This window comes from Ictalurus punctatus, chromosome 7, assembly GCF_001660625.3.
Source record: "Ictalurus punctatus breed USDA103 chromosome 7, Coco_2.0, whole genome shotgun sequence".
Taxonomy (NCBI): Eukaryota; Metazoa; Chordata; class Actinopteri; order Siluriformes; family Ictaluridae; genus Ictalurus; species Ictalurus punctatus.
Window position 1 is genome coordinate 31,291,973 of NC_030422.2, and position 27,662 is coordinate 31,319,634.

The following is a 27,662-nucleotide window of genomic DNA, read 5'->3' on the forward strand; positions in this document are numbered from 1 at the left end:
ATAATTTAAATGTCACTATTCTGCTCATTAAAGTGTTTTTCTTCTTTATTTAACTTTATTGAAGTGTTAATAACTTAGCTCTGGGACACAAAACCAACAGACTGCACACTAACATTCTGCACATGTACTAATCACACAATAAACTCATCACTCAGGACATTCAGACTGCAGATGAACAACTTTATACCCCACCACTCACTCTAATGAAGACACAAAGAGAACATTTACTCACAGAGCATCACAGCGAGTGGACTGAACTCCATCCTGTCTCTCTAACGACTGACTGACTGACAGAGCAGTGGTGTGTGGTAAAGTCTCTACACTTCCTGTGTTCTTACAATCAGATCACACTACAAGGAAAAAAAAGATAGAAGTGTATATAATATCATTAACTTCTCTTTTAGTACATACAGACTTTGTATCTGATGTTCTTTCCTCTTTCTCTCCAACACACTCAAAAGTGGACAGTCACAGTTTAAGGGTCATACTGCTCTCATCTTGGAGATTATAAAAATATTCTCTTAGACATCCAAAAATTAACCCTAACCTTAGTTTAATATTTTACAAATTGAACAGCAACAAAACAAACAAACAAACAAACAAACAAACAAACAAACAAACAAACAAACAAGTAAAATGAACAGTTCTGAATTCTCTGAATTGACAGGTTGGTAAAGATTGCATTAAATCCTGTGGGAAAAGAGATTTTACAAATTCTCTCCAGTATAAAGACGCTCCATGAAGCACTCAATCTTTTCTATGAGTGTTGGAAACTCTCTATTCTCTATTCCCTCAGATATGTATAAGTATGTTTAGGTTATAGTTTAGTTTTTGTCTCATGAACTTTTCTAGACCTGTCGGTTGTGTACGTGCCAGTTAAAATGTCACCATGGGATCTTCCTATTTTCTGTTAAGCGAACAGATACCATATATGTTCAGAAACCTGTACATTCTTGTATTGCCTAAGATGTTTTCACGTACGTGGGCAGACAGTTCAACTGCCATTTTATTTCCACACCTATGCCTATGCACGGCTATTTGTATATAAACCTCTGTGAAATCTGCAATAAACTATGGAAGTCTCTTTAACCTACTCTTTGTGTCAGTGTGGTTCAATCAGACTCTCTCCAGCGCCATATACACTCTGAGGCAAACCACATCCGCGCGGTAGCATAGAGAAGAGAAACACTCTAAGAAATAAACCTTGTTAAGATAAATAAATCTATTTAAAACTTTACCTCTACAAGTACTGAAAATACAATAGGTTAACTTTTTTGTGTCCCTTCTGTGTCATATGCAATCATTACTACAGTAATTAGCTTGTTAATTTTTAATAGATGGAACTAATGTGATTTTATCAGGAGAAACCCAGCGAGAACACACTTTAATCTTGTATTACAACTGAACTGTGACCTTTCAAACATGGCGGATGCACAGAGCGGCTGTGGGCTGTCTTCAGTATCATCTTAGATGCTATATTGTTAAAATCACATTTTCAGATAAGTACATAAAGTAAATAAATAAAGAGGGAGAGATACATAAATGCATAAAGAGAGGATTCATAGAGAGTCATTCAGAAAGGAGTCATTTACAAAAGAGTGGGAGAGAGAGACACTCGCCAAGGAGTCATTTAGAGAGGAGTCGGAGAGAGAGAGCCATTCAGAAAGAGTTATTCAGAGAGGAGTCATTTAGAAAGGAGCCAGAGAGAGAGAGAGAGAGAGAGAGAGAGAGAGAGAGAGAGAGAGAGAGAGTCATTCAGAAAGAGTTATTCAGATGGGAGTCATTTAGAAAGGAGTCGGAGAGAGAGAGTCATTCAGAAAGTGTTATTTAGAGAGGAGTCAGTTAGAAAGGCATTGTAGAGAGAGAGAGAGTGATTCAGAAAGAGTTATTCAGAGAGGAGTCATTCAGAAAATGTTATTCAGATGGGAGTCATTTAGAAAGTAGTCAGAGAGAGAGAGAGAGAGTCATTCAGAAAGTGTTATTTAGAGAGGAGTCATTTAGAAAGGCATTGTAGAGAGAGAGAGAGAGAGTCATTCAGAAAGAGTTATTCAGAGAAGAGTCATTTAGAAAGGAGTCGAAAAGAGAGAGTCATTCAGAGAGAGTCATTCAGAAAGAGTTATTCAGAGAGGAGTCATTTAGAAAGGTGTTGTAGAGAGAGAGAGAGAATATCACAATTTAGTGCAAAATATTTGACAGTATTATTCTGCCTATAGCTCTTCATTGATGTGAAGTGTGGGGCTCACTCTGTCAGGACGTGAGCCCCACTCTATAGAGTCACTACATGCAGAATTCTGTCCAAACGTTCTGAGAGTGAAGAAAAGGACACCGACTAATGCATGCAGAGCTGAATTAGACAGATATCCCTGATTTCTAAATATTCAAAATCAAGCTCCTCTAATACACTTCAAAACAATGCCCTTAAAACCCAAGAACTAAAACCGGTCCCCTCTGTCAACTGGCTCTGAACCTCACAAACCCACCAACATCTAACAATCAGTTTCAGACCAGCTCGACTAAACTAAACCAAATTAGAATAAACCAAATCATAAAATCTAATAAAAATGCATATCTGGACCACTGGGAAAGTAAAAAACAAAGTTATCGGACCCAGAGACAGATCCTTACAAACTCCAGGTGATCAGTGATCACGGCCTCGCCATAGAGAAAGGCAGACACAAACAAACATGGCTTCCAAAGGAAGAAAGACTGTGCTGCCACTATAAGGATGAGATAGAGGCCACTTTCTCCTTCACTGCAAAACTTTCTGTAACTCAAGAAAAATTCTCAAAGCTCTTACTGCAGTTTTACAACCTATCAGAAACAAACCAAATGCAGGTGCTACTGGGGGCGGAGTCACGCGCCTGCTGCCGGCAAATTCACCTCTGAGCTGCACATGCTCAGAAACCAGCTACTGCTCTGATCACTGGACAATCGTACACACTCATAATGCTTATTTACTTATTTCTAATTGACTGTACAGATCCTGTACAGTACACTGTGGTGTGAATTCTATAACAGTTTGTGTGATGGTGTGTTCTCAGATTATACGCCAAAGATCCAGTAAATATATTCTTGTGATTAAACAACACGACTGCATTCTGCTCACAGCTTGTGCAGAAAACAGACCTAAGCGGCGTACTGTTCAGCTGAGGACATATCGCCACCTCCCGATGCAGCCAAGAGCTCCTCTTTGCTTCCCTACTCTCCCTCGGACATCACGACGCCAGGCTTCTCTACAAACATTCCTCCACTTTCCCATGCCGCTGAGGACGTCACTCTACTTTCCTGCTCAGCTGAGGACGTCATTCTGCCTCCATGATCCACAGAGGACATTGATCCACATTCAAGAAAGGCACACGAGACATCCCACCAAGTCAAGCCCCAGTCTAAAGTTGACAACACAACTTCACAAGCCTGGGCCTTGCCTAATGACCCTGGTGAACCAGCCCCAGCCTCATCTCTGCTCCTCGAGGAACATGCATTGGAACCAGAGGGCTTTTTGAACATTTTGCCCAGAGAGCCAGGAAATGATGTGGGCACTTATAATTGTCAGCATATTTCAATCCACTAGCAACAGGTAGAGTGGGCAAATTCACACCTCCTCCCCTTCTGCATGACTGAATTTGCACCACTACATAAATATAGAAAATAAACCACATCCCTGATCTGGTCTCTGCTCTCAGGCCTCTAACGCTGTCACTGCTCTGTGTGAGTACAGGATTAATGAGAAGTGTTTGTTTCTGCACATTTTTTGCATTGTAGTATTTTTTAACACAGATATGTACATCATGATTAGTGATTTAAAAAAAAAAAAAGTATTAGTGTGTAAACCCTGTGTTTTAAACTTGCTCTACTTGTTACTTTTACCTACTATCATGTCTCTCTAATGACTGAGTGATGACAGAGCAGTGGTGTGTGTTAAAGCCTGACCACATCCTGTGTTCTTGCAGAGAGAAAGAGAATGGACTTATGTAACGTCATGAATTCTTTCATGACCTTTCACTCAGCAGAGTATAGTAACAGTATAGTAATAATATAATATACCCAGTGATAGTAATAGCATAGTGTTCCAGTAACTGCATAGTGTTCCTATTAAAGTGGCCAGTGAGAGTATGTTCAGAAATCTTATCACTCTGGATAGTCATTTTGTCTCCAACTGGCCCTGCTGTGGAGACTCTGGCTTCAAATGGTGATTTTCAGTTTGGCCAACTTTTGTCTTTAAAAGAGCTCAGTGAGTGTCAGTGGAGTTAAATTTGCCACCATAACAACAGTGTTAAAAAGGGTTATAAAACCATATAAAAAGTCAAGTGTTAGTTTTTGTTTCACACCTCTACCTTCACACTTCCTCCCCTTCTTCATGGCTGAAACTGAAGCACTACATTAAAATAGAAAATAAACCACATCCGTGAACTGGTCTCTGCTCTCAGGCCTCTAACACTGTCACTGCTCTCTGTGAGTACAGGACTAATGAGAAGTGTTTGTTTCTGCAGTTATTGCTCTTATTTTTAACACAGATGGGAAAATAATGATTAGTGATCATATTTTTTTGTGCTGTGCATCAGTTTGGTATTATTGTGCATTAGATTTAACTTGCTGTACTGAGATGTTTCCCTGCACAGACCATAATACTCACAAAAATGGAATGTAGGTTATAAGACATTTTCTCAGTAAGTCTAGTTAACACTAACATGGTTTTGTTAAACCTTTCTGTGCACAGGAAACACCACCAGAGTCTCACCACAGCAGCTAAAGACATTTCAGTTATTCACAACCCTGACTTCCATTGGTGAAAGTACAAACACCATCCAGTCATTTTCTTTTAGCAGATCAAATGATCATGAGAGGTTGTCACTGAGCAGCAGATGACAGCAGGACACAGAAGATCAGCTACAGATTCCAACAATACAGACTCGTTTACACTCATTAGATTATTTAAACCCTGTGTTTTAAACTTGCTCTACTTGTACTCTTACCTGTTGAACTATCATAGTTACTGAGAGTAGTGACACATCAAACTAAACCCTTCTCATAACAGATATGGATACACTGATCCACCTGAGCAGTCATGCTGAAGTACACACAATGTCCTAATCACACAATAAACTCATCACTCAGGACATTCAGACTGCAGATGAACAACTTTATACCCCACCACTCACTCTAATGAAGACACAAAGAGAACATTTACTCACAGAGCATCACAGCGAGTGGACTGAACTCCATCCTGTCTCTCTAACGACTGACTGACAGAGCAGTGGTGTGTGGTAAAGTTTTCGCACTTCCTGTGTTTTCTCGCTGTCAGATCGTACTACTTGGAAAGAAATAAAGAACGAGAATGGGTGTATCTGTGATCTTTACCTTCTATTTTAGTACATGCAGACTCTGTATCTGCTCTTCCTTCCTCTTTCCAGAATAATACTAGATATAATTTATTTTTTTGCCCTCTAGTGGTATGTGACTGAAGGACATTCAAGTGAATATGAGGTGATGAGAAAATCATGAGAAGATTAATGGAAACATGTAAACCCTGGTTAATGATATTACCCCATACGGAGATTAACAAATGTGTGTGAAAAGCTGTTCTAAATGAGCTGCTAGACTGTAGGCTGGATGACTTTATGTTTCTGACTCTCAATTATCTATTATGTGGTTACTCTAAAAAATCACTAGATAATAGTGTAAAGTCATGTATGAAAGCCTCAAACAAAAAAAATTAAAAAGAAGTTAAATCATTATTAATGTCACACTGCCCCATTAAAATCTATGCTCATGAAGCGCTGATTACTGAGTTCCTAGAACAGGTATAGCCTACATGCATGCTATGGTCATGTGACCTAATAATGATTAATGTGTGTGCAGCCACAAGCCCTACAATAAGCGTGTATAATAAAGGTCAAAACAATCAGTTTGAAGTAAAATGAGGGGAGTGTATTACTCATGGAATCTTTAATGTTATAACCATGTGTACATTGTGTAGACAGAGATCACTAATCCTGAGTGAATCGTTTATAATTACTATAGACGTCAACATTACTTAAGACATAAACTCACAGGACATTTTATTAGGAACACTTGTATAAATGCTTATGCATGGAATTATCAATTATACAATCATGTGACAGTAGCACAGTGTATAAAATCATGCAGATATAGACTGGGCAATAGCTAGGAGCGCCCCCTGGAATAATAGTGCAGTAAGCCTAATGAACAAACATACAGGCAAGTTCAATGGGGAAGAAGTGTATTCTTAGAAATGTAAAATCCTGACAAGTTTGACAGTTAGAAGTTTCAAATCCTCTGTGTGATTCCTGGCAGCAAAGCCATTTCCCCATTTATCCACTCTGGCCATAAAGGAGAACAGAGAAAAGTAAAGACATTTATATACTAGCTAACACTCTGAACTGGTTATATCTACTTACCCATTTCGTACTATTTATCTAGTATCCACTTATCCACTACTTATGCAGTTGGGACTCAGCCTCCAGAGACCCCACTCGCTTTTCCCCCAAGCTGTAAAACACCCTAAAATATTCTCACATTGGTTGATTCATGGTTTAATCATGGCAAACCCTTATAAGTGAATATCAGGATTAGCTGATGTCTAAGAACACCAGTGTACATTCATCAAATACTGTAAATTCATCAGGTTTCTCCCCTTCTTATGCTGTTTCTTTTGTGTCAGATTGATGTTAGTACAGTCAGCTACCCTGACAGGAAAGCTCTGCTCAGCCACCACCTTCCCTACAAACCTCCTAATTCCATTCAAAGTGTGTTCTTGCATCAGCCAAATTGAAAACAGTGCCCCATAGTTTGTTAAAAGCCGTAAACACGAACAATAAAAATGTTCATACAAATGTAAGCAAACTATAAACAGTGTGTTAGCGCGTGCAGAACAACAGGCCGGACGACAGCAGCAATGATCCAGGACAGCATGTTGTAAAACCAAATAAATAAATATTAATCCCAGCTAACTCTACACTACTTTCATGTCAGTTCTTTGTTATGTGCAGTACCAGATACCAAGTGTTCATATAACCAAAAACCAACCAAAGGTGTAAGTATATGAGTAAAAGAAAAAATAAGGTTAAAGAGCCACATGCTTATTAAACTAAGGATAGGAATGTTCTTTTTATTTTACTTGTATATGTATGCAGTTGCAAGTGCATTAACAAATTTTTTAATGCACCAAAATATGCAAATGAGCCACATGAATATTAAATAAATTGTATTTGGGCACCTTAGAATAAGTGCACTGTCACTGCTCTGTGTGTGTAGAGGACTAATGAGAAGTGTTTGTTTCTGCAGTCATTGCTCTTATTTTTAACACAGATAGGAAGATAATGATTAGTGATTATATTTTTGTGCTGTGCATCAGTTTGGTATTAGTGTGTATTAGAGTGAACTTGCTGTACTGAGATGTTTCCCTGCACAGACCATAATAATAACAAAAATGGAAATGTAGGTTATAAGGCATTTTTTTAGTAAGTCTATTTAATGCAAATTTTATATTTTTTAAGATTCAAGATTTATTTGGTGTCACGTGATGGAGGTTGAGATGGATGCAGTCACAGTTTAAGTGTATTTTCTTTATTGAGATGCAGGCAGACAAATCCAATAACATAAGGCCGGGTCAAGGTCAAAAACAGGCAATCAAGCGATGAGCAAACAGGCTAAACTAGACAAAGACAAGAGATATAAATTTAGAAACACACTTACATCATTATGATGCACCTTTTTAAAAAAAGAAAATAGTAAGATAAGCACTTTCTCACAGCACGATGGAGTCTATCACTGTAATTCTTACTTTGGGGCTTATTTGGAGTCGTTTGGGGCACGGTGACACACCGACATCTTGCATGCCTAATAGGTTTATCGCTTATGCAGCACAGTGATTTTAACTTAATCGTGCTAGTCGTATTAGAAGATTTTTATGGAGGCAGCTGATGTTGAGAAAGGCATTTGTAGCTTTAAGATCCTTTCACACTGAGCGCGATGCGATAAAGCGAAGTGAACCGCAGACGAATGGTGCTTTCACACCAAACATGAAACGAGTGATCGCCTCCAGCTAATTCTCGCCTGCTCAATAGGTGGCGAGGACCAAGAATGCATTTTACACCTGCACACTAGGTGGCGCAACCCACTATTCAGCTGATCGGCCTATCGTCTTTGACCACTTAGAAGAAGAATCACATAAATATTGGCGCATAGCACCACAACACACACTGTTAAAAAGCACAGAAACTAACTTTTCTTATTGTATGTGGATTCTACCCAGAAAGGGAGGCAGAAAGTTTTTTTGTGTTTTTTGAACAGCGTCATCAAGCTGTTTTAGTCTGAATGAAATAATGTGAAATATAATGCAATAACAAAACCAGAGTTTAATGCCTAAGACCAGCCAGTTTATTTCGTGGTGGAAGAACTTTGATAAATGAAGTGACAGTTCAGTTTTTACTATCCCGTTATGTTTACTGCTGACATCTTTCAACAAGAATATAAAGATAAATAACAACTGACATACTGAGTATTGTTTTCTGCTACAAAATGTCCAACTGTAACATTATAAAAATAAATATTTGTTTTCATTCAAACGAATATGAAGTATTTCAGTAAGAAATATACCTTATACTATGACATGTGACGACGGTTTGTTTCTCTCCAGGTGTTGTGTGTGTGTGTGTGTGTGTGTGTGTGTGTGTGTGTGTGTGTGTGTGTGTGTGTGTGTGTGTGTGTGTGTGTGTGTAAAAGAAAGAGAAAGGAAGAGAACCCGCACTGAGCAAACGACACTTTTTAATGCAGAAGTAACTGATACATGCACCATTTTTATCGGTAAAAGGCCAGTTGGATGGAAACAGACAGGAAACAATAAATATCTCAAACTTTTTTACGCACTTTCACTTTGTCGATTACAGAAATGTTCAAAAAATGGATGGAAACTTAGCAAATGATAGCAAGAACTCAATATCCATTCTATTCTCTCTTCCGGAATACGCTCCTTCAGTGTTTACACTGGTTTTCAAAACACTTTCTGTGATATTGCATCACCAATCTCGCCCATTTGTGCAACAGCAGTGTCTCTGGGCACGTGATCTAAAGCTCAAATCTAATTGGACGGTCCATTTCTTTGCAGGGAAACAAAATCGACACACTGGACAAAAAAAAGTGTTGCACCGCGAATGATCACACCAGGTGTGAACAGCTCCATCAAGATCTACTGTTTCTATTTAAGAGCATCATTGGGTCAAACATTCATGTCACTTAAATGTGTCAGTGTGAAAGGACCCTTACTTGCCAACTACAACTCCCCTTCATCAGTAAGGTAAGAACCAGACCCGTTATAAACCCAGATATTCTCGAATGAACTGAAATGTGTACTATCCACATAGTAACAGAAGTTGTTTGTTGTTGTAATGATGACACTAGCTCTGTGGAATAACGGGTCTTTGCAGATCCACTGTCAGGTGAATTTGGGTCCGCATCGAGAAAACCAAGATCCCAAAAGAATGATGATGGCAATACTCGCTGTGGTGTTCAGGTGTAAAGTGATGTTTATTTACAGTGCTCAAGAGGCGATAGCAGTACCAGTAGAAAAACAACCCAAAGCAATGCACAAAAGTAACAAAGGAATCAGAAAAGCAAACAAAAAACCCTATACAAAAATAACAAAAAAAAACCTAAAGATTTAAATACACAAACTTCAGTTTTGGTAGGAAAATTACTCGCGGCAGCACAACTGCACGCTCACCTTCCAGGTCAGGTGACCCTGAACAGTGGCTTGGGGCTCGCTTTTAAAGTCCGAGTCCCTCCCGCTTCGGCTGAAGTATTGTCAGGTAAGTATCATACCTTTTTACAGGAACACCTACATATACACATATAACCATAACCTCAACTCCAGAATAATTATATATTTACAGTATCTCACAAAAGTGAGTACACCCCTCACATTTTTGTAAATATTTGATTATATCTTTTCATGTGACAACACCGAAAAAATTACACTTTGCTACAATGTAAAGTAGTGAGTGTACAGCTTCCTTGAAAAATCAAGGTCATAATTCAAGGTTACTGAGACCGGTGGAGTTTCCGCAATGTGGAGGGACTATTGATGAGACTCATATTGGGATTCTAGCTTCACCGGACAGCCATGCTGACTATTACAACCATAAAGATTTCCATTCTGTCATCCTGCATGGTGTGGTTGTATGAGAGGTGTAACACTGGTACAATGTTCCATAAAATCACAGAAAGATTTACAGGATGGTGATGTTGGGGGATGCAGCTTATCCACTACTGCCATGGATGATGAAACCCTACCCTGAATACCAACAAACAACCCCTGCACAGATCACCTTTAACAACCGGTTCAGCAAAGAACGGATGGCGGTGCAGAGGGCATTTGGCCATCTTAAGGGAAGATAACGGTGAGTAATGAAGAGGTATGATTGCCACATTGATAACATCAACACTATCAGCACAGCCTGTTATGTGCTTCACAATTTTAATTTTATAACAATTTTAAGTTAATACTGAGAAATATGATGATATTGATGTTCATGTGACCCGTGAATGGAATCCTCTTCATGTGAACACCATGTCAAATGCCTCAAAACATTCCTTGTGTTCATATTTCTCAAATCTGTAGAGCATTTTTGGCAGATGCTGACAATAAATTCGATATTATTCATAGTATTGCATTTTTATTTTTATAACATGAGCTTTATATTTTTGGCTGATGCTAGCAATACGTTTATATTGTTCATGCCAACAACAGTGTGGATCTTATTGGTTTATTACAGATAAAACATTGGTTAATGGCCAAAATGTATTTTATTTAAAGCAAAATCTTGAAGTACTTCCAATGGTCAAAGGTCAGTGCTTCACAGAACACAACCAGTGAAGTGGTAATGTGCAAAAATAAAAATAGATGTGTTCACATACATAGTGAAATATATAGGCCACGTAAGTGTACCTGTGTCAAGGCACTATTGGGAAAACAATGCTGTGTAAAGTAAAAACAGCAGTTCTTATACAATGGTAGCATTACTTATGATAATAGCATGCAGTATGTTTGTAAGTATGTGGTATGCATGTGTTATGTATATTGTGGTAGAATTACTTCTGAACATAGAATAAAGTGCATTATAATGAACATTCTTCAAAATGTTCATACAGAAAGTGTTCATACAGATCTACTGGAAATATGTTAGGCCCCACAACTATTTAAAGCACTGAAATATAACAGCGGGTATAACAGGCGTACAGTACAGTACAGATGCAGCGTAATACTACTGCAGGATCCAGTTTCTGCTTTAAAGATAACACTTTATTATTTGGGAAGACCACCCCGAGTTCTCAAGTAGGAATTTCGAGTTGAGGGGATGTTTTCTATGGTTTTTCCTGGTCAGAGGTTGGAAATGAATGCACAAAATGTTGAACCTTGAGGCGGAGGACCACAACAGCTGAAGATCACTCTTCTTAGTCAAGAAAAGGAATCCGAGGCTAGAGTAGGCACAGGCTCACCTATTTTGATTTTTGCTGCACGATGCAGGAGGTAGGCTCAGGATTTGGCATCAACATGGATCCATGCAACGTGCAAATGTTTTCAGCTTGGTCAACTGTTGACTTTAAAACACCTCAGTAAGTGACAGTGGGGTTATATTTGTCCATCAAAATTAAAGTTACTACAAGTCAGATATCACTTTAGTACATCCAGCTTCACACCTCCTCCCCTTCTTCACTGCTGAACACACAACACTGTATAAAAAAAAAAAGAAGCTAAACCACAATTGCTGACTAGTATCTGCTCTCAGGCCTCTAAAACTGTCACTTCCCTGTGTGTGTGTGTGTGTGTGTGTGTGTGTGTGTGTGTGTGTGTGTGTGTGTGTGAGAGAGTATGTGTGTGTGCGTGTGTGTGTGTGTGTGTGTGCGTGTGTTTGTGTGTTTGTGTGTGTGTACAAGGCTAATGAGAAGTGATTATTTCTGCAACATTATGTCGTTATTTTTGACACAAATAAGTAAATAGTGCTGGTTTTATTATTAATAAAAATGTTTGATGTTAGTGTGTATTAGAATGAACTTACTGCACTGAGATGATTCCCAGCACAGACCATAATAGTAACAAAAATGCTGTAGGTTATGAGGAATTTTCTCTGTTTTCATATATCAATGTGCCCGTGCAAACCTGCGTGTGTAACCATTCCTCCATTTGCACCCCATTATGTTCCTGTTACAGTTTTACTACAGATAACGCCAGGGATGTCGCTAGGCCTATTTTAAAGGGGAAAACCCACCAAAATATTCATTAGACCCCCCTTAGCAAATCAATATATCTAAAATATCTCATATATTTTCTCTTTGATATCTTTTTTCATCAACAGTTCTTTCCATCGCATCTTGAACTTGTTCCTGGGCTGGCACTAGGACCTGGGGGAGGCTGCTGAACTATACACATTTTATACACACCTTGTTCATGCATTTTTCAGTTGACACACCCACATCCAGCGGCTGACCGTGGGTACCTCCCATCGACAGACCTCCAGACATTAAACACGTTTACATGCACGTTAAAAGTTCAGTTTCAGTCGAGCTACAGCAATAATTCAGCTTTTTAAAATAATCATATAAACGCTTTAATCCAACTGAAATCGGACTGAAATCGATCTTCCGAAATCGGACTTGTAGCTCGACTTCGTCCAGCATGTACACAGTTTAATCAATCATTCGATTACGCACAAATAAGACAGACAGACAAATAAGACTTCAGCTCGACTACACAGTAGCTCAATTATAACTGCACATGTAAACGAATTTCATGTAAATAACAAAGACAGTGTGCAGTAGTGTAGTATTGATTGCCGTCTCTCTCTCTCTCTCTCTCTAAATACAATCCAAACAGTATTTTATCTACATGGTATGGCCAGTTTTGTCTTTTGTTCGTGTTGGACGGATGGGGACAAAATGGACTTAAATCATATTAGATCAGCCTCCTCAACACAAATTATGAGACAGGTATACCTTGACCAATAATAACCTTATTTCTATTGATTTGACACACATTGTTATTCTAAAACATACATGACTAGAAAGATGTTTTGGTGGCTTTAAAACATTTGGCGGGGGGGGGATGCCCAGACCCCCCTAAAAGAAGCTTAACCCCCCATTGATAAATCTCTAGTGACTCCCTGGATAATGCAACCTGCTGCTCCAGCATTTCCGCTTATAAAATCATTCTAATTAATGATGCCCCGTGTGGACAGTAGTGGTTTCTGAAGATGATGAAACCTCAATTTTTAACTGAGAATAATAAATCATATAGTGTATTTTATCCTCAATGCTCATGTAAAGCTGTACAGTACTTGAATTGTGCACTGCAATGTTAATGATACTCTGTGTGCATGTCTAATTTTCTGTTACTGATCACCATCATTATTGCAGATAACCAGAAATGTACATTAATGCAGATCGTTAACCTGCAGCTGTTTTTTTAGCGTGCATTTGATTTATCATCATATTAAAATATCTGGATATATCATCTGGCCACAGGCAGAAAACAAAACTCCTCCCGCGACTGCCGCTGCGGTGCTGAAGCGACAGCTCCACTTCAGCACCACCAGTGTTTTGGACACCCGGAGACCGCGTGGCGGCAGGGCGGGGCCGCCGACACACACACGGCCGCTGAATGGCGGGCGGCACAGGAAAATTCCACCAACAAGCAGGCGACGGGAGAGTATAAAAGGGCTGATACTCCGCTCGCAAGAGAGAGAGAAGGCTTTCCCGGCCCGTGTACGAACCCGAACCCATGTTGTGTTTTTTTTCCCCCCCAGACAAGACCGGTGCAATCGTAGAGTACACCCCCTGAGGGAAAAGGGATCCCCGCCACTCGGGAAAACCCCAGCACAACCGCCGGCAGCCCCGCGACCACTGAGCACTTAATCTCACGGCCACCCTTGTGCACACACACGCATACACACACACTCACACGGACTTTTGTAAATAAAATTCCCCACGTGTTCACCTGAAGCAGCCTCCTGCGTGTCTGTGTTCTGCCCACCGCTGACTAAATTCCCTACAATCAAAAGCATTGAAACTAATGTAAACACTATCAAATCTGCATGGACTTCATTGTAAATTAAATCATATTTAACCTACTGAGGTATTCACTTCATTTTGGAAGAGGGTGTGCTGCATTCCCCCACGTGATGCATTACTAATTATAAGTGTATCTAATTTTCAAGCACAGACAGACAACCTGCCCCACCTCCCATCTCTGTTCACTAGACACACTTTGTCTTCATCAGTCTCTACTATACAGTCTTTCACTTCAAATTTCCTGTAATGTAGATACATAAATAATATTGTTATTTTATTTTGGCCAACTTTTGCCTTTGTAACAGTACAGCAAGTATTAGTGGAGTTTATTTACATATTTTACAGACATTAGTTTTGAGTGAGTCCTCTCTCTCTCTCTCACACATTCAGCTTCACACCTCCTCCCCTTCACTGCTGAACACATATCACTGAACTAGAAGTTACAACAGAAATTCGTCTCTGTTCTCAGGTCTCTAACACAGTCACTGCCCTGTGTGTGTACACAAAGCTAATTTTCTTTCTTTCATATTGTCTGCTGTGGTTTTAAAGACTTTAAATAAGTACATAATCAGTAATGGTGATTAAAACATGCATTAGTTTGTTATTATTGTGCATTAGATTTAACATGCTGTACTGAGATGTTTCCCTGAACAGACCATAATAGTAACAAAAATGGAAATGTTGATTATAAGGCATTTTCTCAGTAAGTCTCGTTAACACTAACATGGTTTTGTTAAACCTTTCTGTGCACAGGAAACACCACCAGAGTCTCACCACAGCAGCTAAAGACATTTCAGTTATTCACAACCCTGACTTCCATTGGTGAAAGTACAAACACCAACCAGTGATTTTCTTTTAGCAGATCAAATGATCATGAGAGGTTGTCACTGAGCAGAAGATGACAGCAGGACACAGAAGATCAGCTACAGATTCCAACAATACAGACTCGTTTACACTCATTAGATTATTTAAACCCTGTGTTTTAAACTTGCTCTACTTGTACTCTTACCTGTTGAACTATCATAGTTACTGAGAGTAGTGACACATCAAACTAAACCCTTCTCATAACAGATATGGATACACTGATCCACCTGAGCAGTCATGCTGAAGTACACACAATGTCCTAATCACACAATAAACTCATCACTCAGGACATTCAGACTGCAGATGAACAACTTTATACCCCACCACTCACTCTAATGAAGACACAAAGAGAACGTTTACTCACAGAGCATCACAGCAAGTGGACTGAACTCCATCCTGTCTCTCTAACGACTGACTGACAGACAGAGCAGTGGTGTGTGTTAAAGTCTCAGCACTTCCTGTGATCTTACAGTCAGCTTACATTCTCTTTCTCTCTAACACACACAAAAGTGGACATAGGGGTCATACTGATCTCATCTTGGAGATTAAAAAGATAGTCTCTTAGACATCCAAAAATGGGGATTAGTAGTGATTCCACAAATATTTTACAAATTGAACAGCAGCAAAACAAACAAACAAACGAGTAAGTAAATGAAATAAACAGTTCTGAATTCTCTGAATTGAAAGGTTGGTATAGATTCCATTATATCCTGTGGGAAAAGAGGTTTTACAAATTGTCTCTAGTATAAAGAGGCTCCATGAAGCACTCAATCTTTTCTATGGGCTTCCACTAAAAGCAAATGAAACCAAGTACTGACCCATTTTAATTATATAACAATAAAAATTTCAGAGTATTTGTCAGAAAATAAATGCTTCTTTAGGAAAGTTACAGATGGTCCCTAATAAATTTCAGCAAAATTTTACAGACTGGGATAGGAAAGGAGGTTTAAGGAATGGATAATGTCTGTACATCAGAAATATGTGTGAAATAATTTATTCCTTATGCAAAGGCTGAGAAAAATGAAATATGCCTCGCTTTTTTCTTTTGTATGGTTCTTCAGAGGTAATCGGGCTGGAAATTTATCTGAATCCTGTAAATCCTGGTTAATGATATTACCTCAAACACAGTGGAATAAAGTTATGTCTAAAACCACTCAGAATGAGCTGCTAGACTGTACACTGGATGACTATGTTTTTGACTCTCCACTGTCTATTACAGGGTTTCTCTAATAATTCATTAGATAGTAGTCCTTTACACGTCAATCACATGTGTTTTAAATAAACATGCTTTTGTAGGTCTGTGGGTAGATGAAGGGGGAAGCTTCTCTGCTCAATTCACTGCTCTGCTCTCACAAAAAAAAAAAAAAACACTGTGCACTCAGTTCACTGCACCTTGTGCTCGAACAGGACTGACTTCAACATACTCGACAATTAGTGTACCTTCTATTAGTGTAAGCATACTCAGTTAAATACCAAGCCAACTATGTTAGCTACCTCATTTTAGCTACTAAGAACAGCCTGAAAAACAAATGTGTTACAAATTATTTAACTTAAAACACTTCTTCGTTAAGAAGGTGTTTAACCTCTGGTCTCCTTCCCACTAATTCTCACCTCTCTAACCTTTTTCTGATGTTTTAAATCCTGATTTCTTATTTATTTCCAAACATTTTCTTGTAAAGTGGTAACTCTGTAAGGCTCAGCAATGGATGGGAAATTGCATCAATGTTTTGTAGTTTTGCTTAAATTCTGTTTCAATTAGTATGATCTACCTTGTTATTTGCCTTGTTACCTAGTTATAACAAGAGGCCTGTGAACTACTGAAATGCTGTGGCCCCTTATAATTTTCACCACCTTTCAATCCACTAGCAACAAATAGAGTGGGCAAATTCACACTTCCTCCCATTCTTCATGTCTGACTTTGCAACAGTGTCAGTGGAGTTAAATTTGCCACCATATCAACAGTTAAAAAGTTGTGTTAGTTTTTGTTTTCACACTTCTAGCTTCACACATCCCTCCCTTTTTCATGGCTGAAACTGCACTGCTGCATTAAAATAGAAAATAAACCACATTCATGAACTGGTCTATGCTCTCTCAAACAATGTCACAGTCCTCTAACACGGTCACTGCTCTGTGTGAGTACAGTACTAATGAGAAGTGTTTGTTTCTGCAGTTATTTCTCTTATTTTTAACACAGATAGGAAAATAATGATTAGTGATTATATTTTTTGGGCTGTGCATTAGTTTGGTATTATTGTGCATTAGATTTAACTTGCTGTACTGACACGTTTCCCTGCGCAGACCATAATAGTAACAAAAATGGAAATGTAGGTTTTAAAGCATTTTTTATGAAGTCTATTTAATGCAAATTATTATTATTTTTATTTAATCCTTTCTGTGCACAGATGTCATATCACAGCAACCAGTGACTTCATTTCCCAGGATGCACCAACTACAAACATGGCCAAAGAGGACTACACTTCCCTCACACGCACACGTTCACCTTCTCCGGAGTTCTAATCACACACACTTGTTACCAATCTTACACACACTCACTACACAATTTCAACACAATGACTTTGCAAAGTAGTACACTCAATTGCCATGGTCTCTGTCGTGCATCAACCCTTTATTCCTAGCTTTATGTTTCATTGTTTTTGATCTTGTTCTAGTCCTCATTATTTGAGTCTTTTCTTAATCGAGCCTGTTTCATGCTATTGTTTCATGATTTGGATTTGTCTTCCTTCATATCCTATAATAAAACTCTTATCTGCAATTGCATCCATCCTCAACCTCCCTACATGACAGAATACTTCACCCACTACGGATGCAGCAGGAGAGCGAGGAGAGCTTCATGCCAGTGTACATAGGAATGTCTGGCCAGTACAGATAAAGTGCCCTGAACAATGCAACTCAGTTTGCGGAACTATTTATGGGCATCCAGGGCAGAGCTACAACCTGGATCAACTTTTGAGAGGAGTCAGTGTGACGAGCAAGCCTGATTTGCCATTCCACACCTTTTATGAGTGGATCAACAGGGCTGCCTATACAGTTCAACTCCAGCACCAATACCGATGGTTGCCAGAAAGAAGCCACACTACAGTGTACTACACGCAGTAATCTTGGGATACCTGGATCATATTTCAGCTCTCAGGAATGTTTCAAGGGCAGCTGGCATGCCCACAAACAGCTCAACAAGACAGCAAGAGCAGAGCTCCAGCTGGAGGTCAATGAGGCGACTTCATGTCCAGAGCTCCAACCTGAGACCCACGAGGTGGTTTCACCTGCCGAGCTCCAGCTGGATGTCAACGTGATGACCTCAGCTCCAGAGCTCCAACCTGAGACCCACAAGGTGGTCTCACCTGCCAAGCTTCAACAGAAAGGTCAACGTGGCGGCCTCCTCCCCAGAGCTCCAACCTGAGACCCACGAGGTGGTCTCACGTGCCAAGCTCCAGCTGGAGATCAACGTGGCGACCTCAGCTCCAGAGCCCCAGTTGGTGGTCAACGTATCAACCTCCTTTCCAGAGCTCCAGCATGAGACCCATGAGGGTGTCTCATTTCCAGAGCTCCAGCATAAAGTCAGGTTCCAGTCTGAGGCGACCTCCCACTCCAAGTTCAGTCAAAATTCGCTGACACATACAACCAAGTTTTGCTCATGCCTGAGTCTGCTGAGATGGCCAAGCAAGTTATGCTCTTGCTTGAGATTGACGACACAGCCAACCAAGTTCTCCTCACATCTGAAGTTATGCTCATGCCTGAAACTAGCTGCGTTTACTTGGACAACGATAATCCACTCTTAATCCGATTAAGACCATACTCTAATTAAGAAACTACCATGTAAACAGCAATTTTTCAATTTTTACTTACCATAATCTAATTAAGGTCATAATCGAAGTAAGCAATAATCTAATTAACACAGGTGGAGTAATCCTGTTTTAGTCGCATTATGGACGTGTAGTAGTGACATGTAAACACCTTAATCACATTATGAGCGTCATGTGGGAGTTTTCACTGCATTTTGCGACAGGACACGATCACACACGACAGCGCAACTGTTTTACGGAGAACAAGAGAGTTCGGCTGCGTCCCAAATCGCATACTTTCCTACTATAGGCCTGTAGTGGGGAAAAATGCATGTTTCTCGGCTACTATATAGAGGTTAACTACGCGATTTGGGACACACCCATTGGCTTCAAGCAGTTGTCTGTTTGCATGTACAGCATGACAAATAATTAACTGCACTTAAAGCGTTTGTAAAAAATTAAATAAAAACACCCAAAACTGTATACGGTTCCATAACAAAGACGAACTTTATGTTGATACGTGAAATTCTTTAGGGACGTCGGACGGCGTGGCACGGTGACGTAATGACGTGTGCTGTTAATCTAATTATGATCTATAACATGTAAAACGAGAACATGACTGGAGTATTCTAAAAGCGACTCATGTAAACACCTTAATCACATTATTATCTTACTCAGATCAAGGTCAATAATTAGATTAATGCTGTCCATGTAAACGTAGTCACTGACGACACGGCCATCCAAGGTCTGCATATACCTTAGTCTTAGGGAGGGCTTCAGCACTTCCTGTGATCTTACAGTCAGATTACGTTCTCTTTCTCTCTAACACACACAAAAGTGGACATAGGGGTCATACTGATCTCATCTCGGAGATTAAAAAGATATTCTCTTAGACATCCAAAAGTGGGGATTAGTAGTGATTCCACAAATATTTCACAAATTGAACAGCAGCAAAACAAACAAACAAGTAAGTAAATGAAATAAACAGTTCTGAATTCTCTGAATTGACAGGTTTTTATAGATTGAATTATATCCTGTGGGATATAAACTAAGTTATGCTCATGCCTGAAACTGACGACATGACCATCCAAGGTCTGCATACGCCTTACTCTTGGGGGGTGGGGGGGGGTTCAGCACTTCCTGTGTTCTTACAGTCAGACTACGTCCTCTTTCTCTCTAACACACACAAAAGCACTCCCTTTAACATCCCCTTCCTGGGGCGGCTGTGGCTCAGGTGGTAGAGTGGGTTGTCCACTAACCGTAGGGTTGGTGGATCAATTCCTAGCCCACATGACTACCCATGCCGGGGTGTTGTTCAATGGCCAGACCCCATACAAAACCCTACAGGCTGTTTTTCTGTTGTTGTTGTTCGTTTTTTTAATGTGCATTTGATTTATCATCATATTAAAATACAGTATATCAGAAAAGTGAGTACACCCCTCACATTTTTGCAAATATTTGATTATATCTTTTCATGTGACAACACTGAAGAAATGACACTTTGCTACAATGTAAAGTAGTGAGTGTACAGCTTGTGTAACCGCGTAAATTTGCCAGAGTCTCACCACAGAAGCTAAAGACATTTCAGTTATTCACAACCCTGACTTCCATTGGTGAAAGTACAAACACCATCCAGTCATTTTCTTTTAGCAGATCAAATGATCATGAGAGGTTGTCACTGAGCAGCAGATGACAGCAGGACACAGAAGATCAGCTACAGATTCCAACAATACAGACTCGTTTACACTCATTAGATTATTTAAACCCTGTGTTTTAAACTTGCTCTACTTGTACTCTTACCTGTTGAACTATCATAGTTACTGAGAGTAGTTACACATCAAACTAAACCCTTCTCATAACAGATATGGATACACTGATCCACCTGAGCAGCCATGCTGAAGTACACACAATGTCCTAATCACACAATAAACTCATCACTCAGGACATTCAGACTGCAGATGAACAACTTTATACCCCACCACTCACTCTAATGAAGACACAAAGAGAACATTTACTCACAGAGCATCACAGCGAGTGGACTGAACTCCATCCTGTCTCTCTAACGACTGACTGACTGACAGAGCAGTGGTGTGTGTTAAAGTCTCAGCACTTCCTGTGATCTTACAGAGAGAGAGAGAGAGAGAGAGAGAGAGAGAGAGAGAGAGAGAGAGAATGTGTGCATGTGTCACTTCTGCACTTTAGTTGATAGATGTTGCAGCTCCTGTTCCCATATTTTTAAGTTTTGCACTATAAAACCTATAATGTTTCACTTCACCAGTATTAAAATCATTTGCATTAATGAATAAACAGTCCTGTAAAATATTTAAATGTGCATCATGGTCTCACTGTCCACTTTATTAGGAACACCTGTACACCTGCTCATTCATGCACTTTTCCAATCAACCAATCATGTGACAGCAGCATAGTTCCTTAACTCATGCAGTAATATTTCTGAAATTTCTGAAATCTCCTTGGATTTTCACACACACACACACACACACACACACACACACACACACACACACACACACACACACACACACACACACACACACACACACAAATAAACGCACGCATGCACTATAGATTATACAAACAAAGACAAAGAAATGCCTTGATGAGAGAGGTCAGAGGATAATGGACTGGTTTGAGCTGGAGTTAAATTTGCCACCATATCAACAGCTAAAAGTTTCTTATTTGTTTCACACATCCACTTTCACACCTCCTCCACTTCTTCACAGCTGAATTTGCAGCACTACATTAAAATAGAAAATAAGCCACATGCATGAACTGGTCTCTGCTCTCAGGCCTCTAACACTGTCACTGCTCTGTGTGAGTACAGGACTAATGAGAAGTGTATGTTTCTGCACAGTTTTTTGCACTTATTATTAACACAGAGAGGTAAATAATAATTAGTGATTATTAAGGGGGGGGGGGGGGGGGGGGTTGTGAAAGGCCATACCCCTTACATAAACCCTACAGTGTTTGCTTGTATCCTGCAGGATTTTATCATTACTGCTGGTCTGCTGCAGACTTAAACTATCTCCTATTTCATGTACATTAAAAAGAAAATCTGCAGGTTATGAAGTCTACATCCATCCTTCCATTTTCTGCAACACTTATCCTGCACAGGGTTGCAGGGAGCCAGGAGCTCCAGGGGGACGAGGCAGGGGACACCCTGGACGGAGAGGGAGGAAACCAGAGAATCTGGTGGGAATTGAACCCCCACCCCCCCAACCCTGTAGGTGCGAGGCAAACGTGCTAAACACTAAGCCACCATGGCCACTTATGTATTCTACAAAGTTAATATAAAAAAATGTTAGATCTGTTTTGAGAGGGAAAAACACACTGCTTAAACAGTTTCTGAAGTCTTTCAGTAGATGTGTAGGCATGCTCATTTTAAGATAATAAGACATGTTTTAGTCATGAATGACTCAGTGTTTTAATGAATTGGTTGTGTAAATGATTCAGTGATCATTTAAAATCAATCGCTGAGTTACTGTTTTCCAATGAATACATTTTCGAGAACTCCCTGCCAAAATATCACAAACTCAGTCAGACATTTTCAGCAGTATTAACGTTAAATAGTGATGAACACTAACGTACTTGTGGTCATTTCATTTCCTCGTCTCAGGTCTCAGTGACTCTGTGGTCACAATCAAAAGGTCAAAGCAGCGAACATTCACTTTGAGGCGAGTTAAGATTTGGATGTTGACGTCAGCACCGCGGTTCAGAACTTGATTGGACGATAATTTAACACGTTTTGATCACTCTTGTTTAGGTTTTTTTTTCTTTTCTTAAACACAATCATTGGGTAATTTAACACAAAATGAAATAGTAATGGAATAGTAATAACCCAAAAAGTCTGTAGGATATTAACACATCCTTTCTGAGAGAGCAGGACATAATTCCTGGAGGACATAATTCATGCATATATGTTCTTTTCCTTCATAGAATTCCTGGAAATGAGCTGAAAATCCTGTAGGATATCTGCATAATATTCCTGCAGGGTTTTTTCTTTTTTGGTAAGGGACTGGTCGGAGCTGACAGGAAGGCTACAGTAACTCAGTATTTAGAGGCCAGTAATTGAAAAGTGAAACTAAAATGCCTTTGACTCCCTCTAGTGGTAACTGCAGTATAATGTTAATCCTGACCTTATCCACACTGTAATAGATTTAAACAGAAGTGATTAAAATATATCTTATCACCGTTCAGTCTGCTCATGTACACTGAGAACAGTCTGTACACACCTGTGTTTTGGTAGAGTCAAAGCAGCAGGCGATCATTTTGTGTAAAAATAAACACATTTTTATTGAAGGTGTGTACACTCTCACTGTGAGTAACATTTATTTAGAAGTGGTTCCGCTCCCCTTTTCTCTCCTCTGATGGTACAGTCCTGTCCACCTGAAGCCAGGACCATGACGGAGACAGGAGAAAATTCCATAAGAAATGTATATAATAAAAAAAATAAAATGAAAAAAACCCTTTAATGTTTTATAAAAGCTGAAATAAATCAGGTGATTTGTTGTATAATAGCTGAAATGCTAGAGGGGGTGTTGGGGCATGCTCCGCACAAAAGATTTTAAAAAAATAAAAATTGAAAACACTTAAATGCTCAATTCTAATGACTTTTCATTGGTTAAATATTTGTAAAACACAGACAGTCCTAAAGGCTGACCAATCGCACTGATTTATGAAAAAAGCGCTGGGCTGAGCACAGACACACAGGAGGCCGTTTCTGAGGCAAAACCTGCAGAGTTTATTTAGGTGCAGTGAGGGTGTGAGGTGTAAAGGAGGTGTAGTAGGGTGAGTGCTCGGGCGCCCGTGTCGTCTACGGGGTTGACGGGGCCGCGCTGGGGGCTTTCCAACATTGGTGGTTCTGAAGCGGAGCTGTCTCTTCAGCACCACAGCGGCAGTCACAGGAGGAGCGCTCTTTACTTCTTGTGTGCCAGCCGCCGGTCTGTCGCCACACTATGCTATTTTACCTCAAATACAAATAAATCTTTCATCTATACACGTGATCCCGAGCATCTGAATGCTGTGTCGTAGCCGCCTTCACCTCAGGACACGCGTTTTTTTTTCCACTGATGTTCTCTTACACTGTAAGAGAAGGCACCTCTCTGAAAATCTATACAAGGTTTTGCTTGTTATCTTGCAGTGACAGACGCGTTGCTCTCGTCAAGCTTGACAACAGGTAAACAGTTCAGAGAGCCCTAGATACTGGAGTCTGACCTCTGCACTTATCATAGCAAAAGTTTTGGGTTTTTTTCATTGCATTTTGTTTCTGAAAGTTGTGGAATGGGAACTGTCCAACTCAGAAATACTCGGAGACAGGCAGGCAATGAGAAATACAATTTGAGATTAGGAAAAAAGTGGGGGGACAAAGCCTAGATTTTGAAATGTGGTAGAGACATGTCCTCCCCATGTATAATGACTCCTGTAACTCAGATAACACAATACCTGCTTCTAGCTACACATGGGCATCTTCAGATATTAGTGATAATTAGCTCCTCTTATACTACTTGTCATATCACCGTAACCGTAACTCAGTTTCCCAGGAGGCACCGTGGACTACAAACATGGCCACTGAGGACTACACTTCCCACACACGCATGCGCTTGCCTTCTCCAGAGTTCCAACCACACACACCTGCACTCACAGCATATAGGAGACTTTGGGAACATTCAGACGGCACGAAGCAAATGTACAGTTTTCTTGTTCTCTGTTGGTCTCCAAACCTTTTCATTGTTTTTTGCCAAAGTAACTTTTGACCATTGTTTCTGCTCTCAACCCCGATTATCTACTTTGCCTAGTTTTGTTTGTTTGCCTGATCACCTAACCCCTGCCTGTTTAATGACCACAAACTTTGGCTTTCCCCTTTGCATTATTGACAATGATCTGCATACCTGCACTTGCTTCTGTCTCCACCTACATAGCCTGACACTACTGTCCTGTGTACAACTTTATACCCCACCACCCACTCTGATGAAGTCACAGAGAGAAAGTTTACTCCCAGAGCATCACAGAGATAATAACAGTAACTTACTCAGTGTCCAAATATTTATGGACATGGCTTTTTCTTTTTTTTGCCAAACGATCATCTAAATAAATAATTTCTGGTGAATGTTTTCTTTTTTTTTCCTGCTGCTGATTTACAGTGTTCATGCCTAATGATGAAGGAATAAAAAGGGCTGAGATTGCACAATAATGTGTGAATATAATGGTTTTGTGTTTCTAGTTATAATCCAGGTGTGTAATGTGCACAGCAAAGCAAAAGGACATAAAAAGCACACTGCAGTGCCCGCTATACCACACACTGTCTAAAGGGCTATTCAGACAGGACTAGTTTTAGATGGGGATGAGGCGTAATGTAATAATATCCAGAGCTTCTCTGTGATTTTAATCCCGTGTGAACTGGTCATGTCGGTTATTTTTCTGCACTTTTTCCAGACTGTGTGTTCCAGAGCCGTTGAAGATTACAGCATCTTTTACCTTCTATAAAATGACCTATAACAGATGAACATTTCTCGCAAAAATCTTCTCCCAAACATAATGATTATGTACCATTTGTTCACACAGTGTTTGATAACATCGTTCGCTCCAAACTGAACCTAAACATAAAGTTTCAGCTCTGGTCCAGCTGTGGCTTTTCTTTGGCTTCGTCTGTGCCATGATGTTGTAATATCAAACACTGTAACTGTCAGTATGATGCTGTTACTGAATTATTTTTTGTGATCGCTGACATGATAAATGTTGGTGCAGTGGAGCAGGAGCGGAGTTGGAGGTTTCCTTCCTAACACAAGCTAATGACATCTAACAGCCTGAGTTTTAGAATCTCATACACAAATTATATGGTAACTGTTACGATACGGTTCAGTGCGAACCCAACTGCAGAGTGAAAACTCCTGCTTGATTATAAATAAATGGCCAAGCAGGGTTTATATATTGGTGAAATAAAGGTTAAGGGCAGGCAGGGTTTAGGGTGTGATTGGTAGACTTTCTCTAGTCCTTTCTTTACTCCGCTTTTCTTTTCTGCTCCTTTTCTAATACTTTTAATTCTTATTTTCCTTTTTCTTTTCACCCTTTAAACCATACCACAGATAAAAGCCTGACAAGCCATACCAATCCCCTTCTGCAAAATTGTATCAAAGACTGTCCTTAAGTATCCTGCCTTGCAGGTGCAGGAAATCCAGGTTAATCAGCCTGGAGAATTCTGGATAACTGAGTTTTCCTGAATGGCAGCGCTCACTGTACACTGCTACTGCCCTCTGCTGGCTGCTGGAGGTGTAGCGTGGCATCTTACAGTAACAAAGGGGAATAAATTTATTTATACAGTAAAATGTGCATGAAACTATTTTCCTGCTACAGTTTTCCCCTGGAAGAAGTGTGTGATGTTCCTCACTGCAGAAATCAACCAAAAATTATCCCCAATTGTGTAGACTGTGTTAGTGCTCATATACAACATTGATTTAGATACAAGATTGATTTACACATCTCTAATCCTGACTGTTTAATCCCTCTGCAGGACTGGGAAGAAATGCACTTATGAGGAAGTTATCTAGCAGGTTTTAACAGTGAAACCTTGTGTTTCACTTTATAAGTAGCTTTGATTGTCTGAATCACTGCCACTGCTGTAATGTTAATGTCCTGTGTTGTGTTTTGGACATTTTCAGTGTTATGTTAGTCCTGTACATCAGTGTACCAGTGTGTAGACATGCAGAAAGAGTAATATCATTTCTGTTTGATTCCTCATTTACTCCTGAACTTTACTGCACTGACATCCTCTACTTACACTAAATAATACTGCAGGATCCAGTTTCTGCTTTTAAGATAACACTTTATTAATCCCATGTGGGAAATTACAATCTTACAGCAGGAGACAAGAGACAATATAAGACAATGAAAAGTACATCATTGTATAAAAATACAAAATGGTAAAAATGCTGATATTGACAAAGGCACAAGAGTTTTCTCAGAGTATTACTTGTACTTCATACGATACATTATTGCTACCAGGTTAAATAATTCAGTGAACTGATAATGATGCATTTATTGAATTGATCAAATCGTTTCATCCACAAATCTCCTCACACAACTACAATTAAAGTTCACACAGCTGAAAAGTCGAACAAATCTAACAGTGTGTAACTGAGATTGTAAATCTACTCCTTGTAATCCAACTAGAGCTAATCTCACAAAGAAATAGAAGAAAACACAGCAGTACAAATACAGTAGTGGTAGAACTAATACTGAGAAGACACAAAACACAATATTAGTTCCCACCATGTTTCAGATAACAGTCAATGACCTTGTTTTTATATCGCATCCATACAAAGCTTAACTTACTTTAACTCCAGTAACACTGGGCTTTTCACCAACCGCTCTGACTGTAGTCAGCTTACAGAAAATACAACCTACACCGGAAAACATTACACTGCACATTTTCATTCTGAAATAACGCAATTTAAACCATATACACTCTCTGCATCAACATTTCCCCTTGATTAATATTTTTATAAGAGTCTTTGTTCATTTTTTACTCTGCATTGCATTAGCAGCATGTAAGCGTTATTGGAGATACACACATGGTAACTTTCACCTCATGAGGAGGTTTGCAGGCTTCAGCTAAACAAATCCAGTCAGAACAATGAAGGTGTCTATAAGATGCTGAGCAAATAACAGCATGGCATTAAAATGACAAATCAGTATTATTTTAAAATCCCACAAAGCATTAAAGAACAAGAAATGATTAAATTATTTGACAGTAAATGCATCCTCTTTTTACAGATGAACTTTGCTCACTCCTCTATGACTGCATTCTCAATCCTCTCTTCATCAGTGTGAGCTGTTAAAGACATTTAAAAAGTCATTTGTTTCATTTCAAAGTTTATTCCAGGTGTTTATGGCAGAAAA

General features: G+C 39.5%; 2 protein-coding genes across 2 annotated transcripts in view; both read right to left on the minus strand.

Moving 5' to 3' along the window:
• LOC128633110 (carcinoembryonic antigen-related cell adhesion molecule 5) overlaps positions 1 to 26,047 on the minus strand; it is a 31,374-nt gene extending 5,327 nt beyond the window's left edge. The window contains exon 1 of the mRNA XM_053681852.1: positions 25,921 to 26,047. Within this exon, the coding sequence (XP_053537827.1) occupies positions 25,921 to 26,047 (127 nt within the window). The remainder of the gene's footprint in view (positions 1 to 25,920) is intronic.
• Positions 26,048 to 26,553: 506 nt separating this feature from the next.
• The window catches only part of LOC128633111 (carcinoembryonic antigen-related cell adhesion molecule 5-like), a 34,247-nt gene continuing 33,138 nt past the window's right edge, over positions 26,554 to 27,662 (minus strand). The window contains exon 8 of the mRNA XM_053681854.1: positions 26,554 to 27,594. Within this exon, the coding sequence (XP_053537829.1) occupies positions 27,548 to 27,594 (47 nt within the window). The 3' untranslated portion in view covers positions 26,554 to 27,547. The remainder of the gene's footprint in view (positions 27,595 to 27,662) is intronic.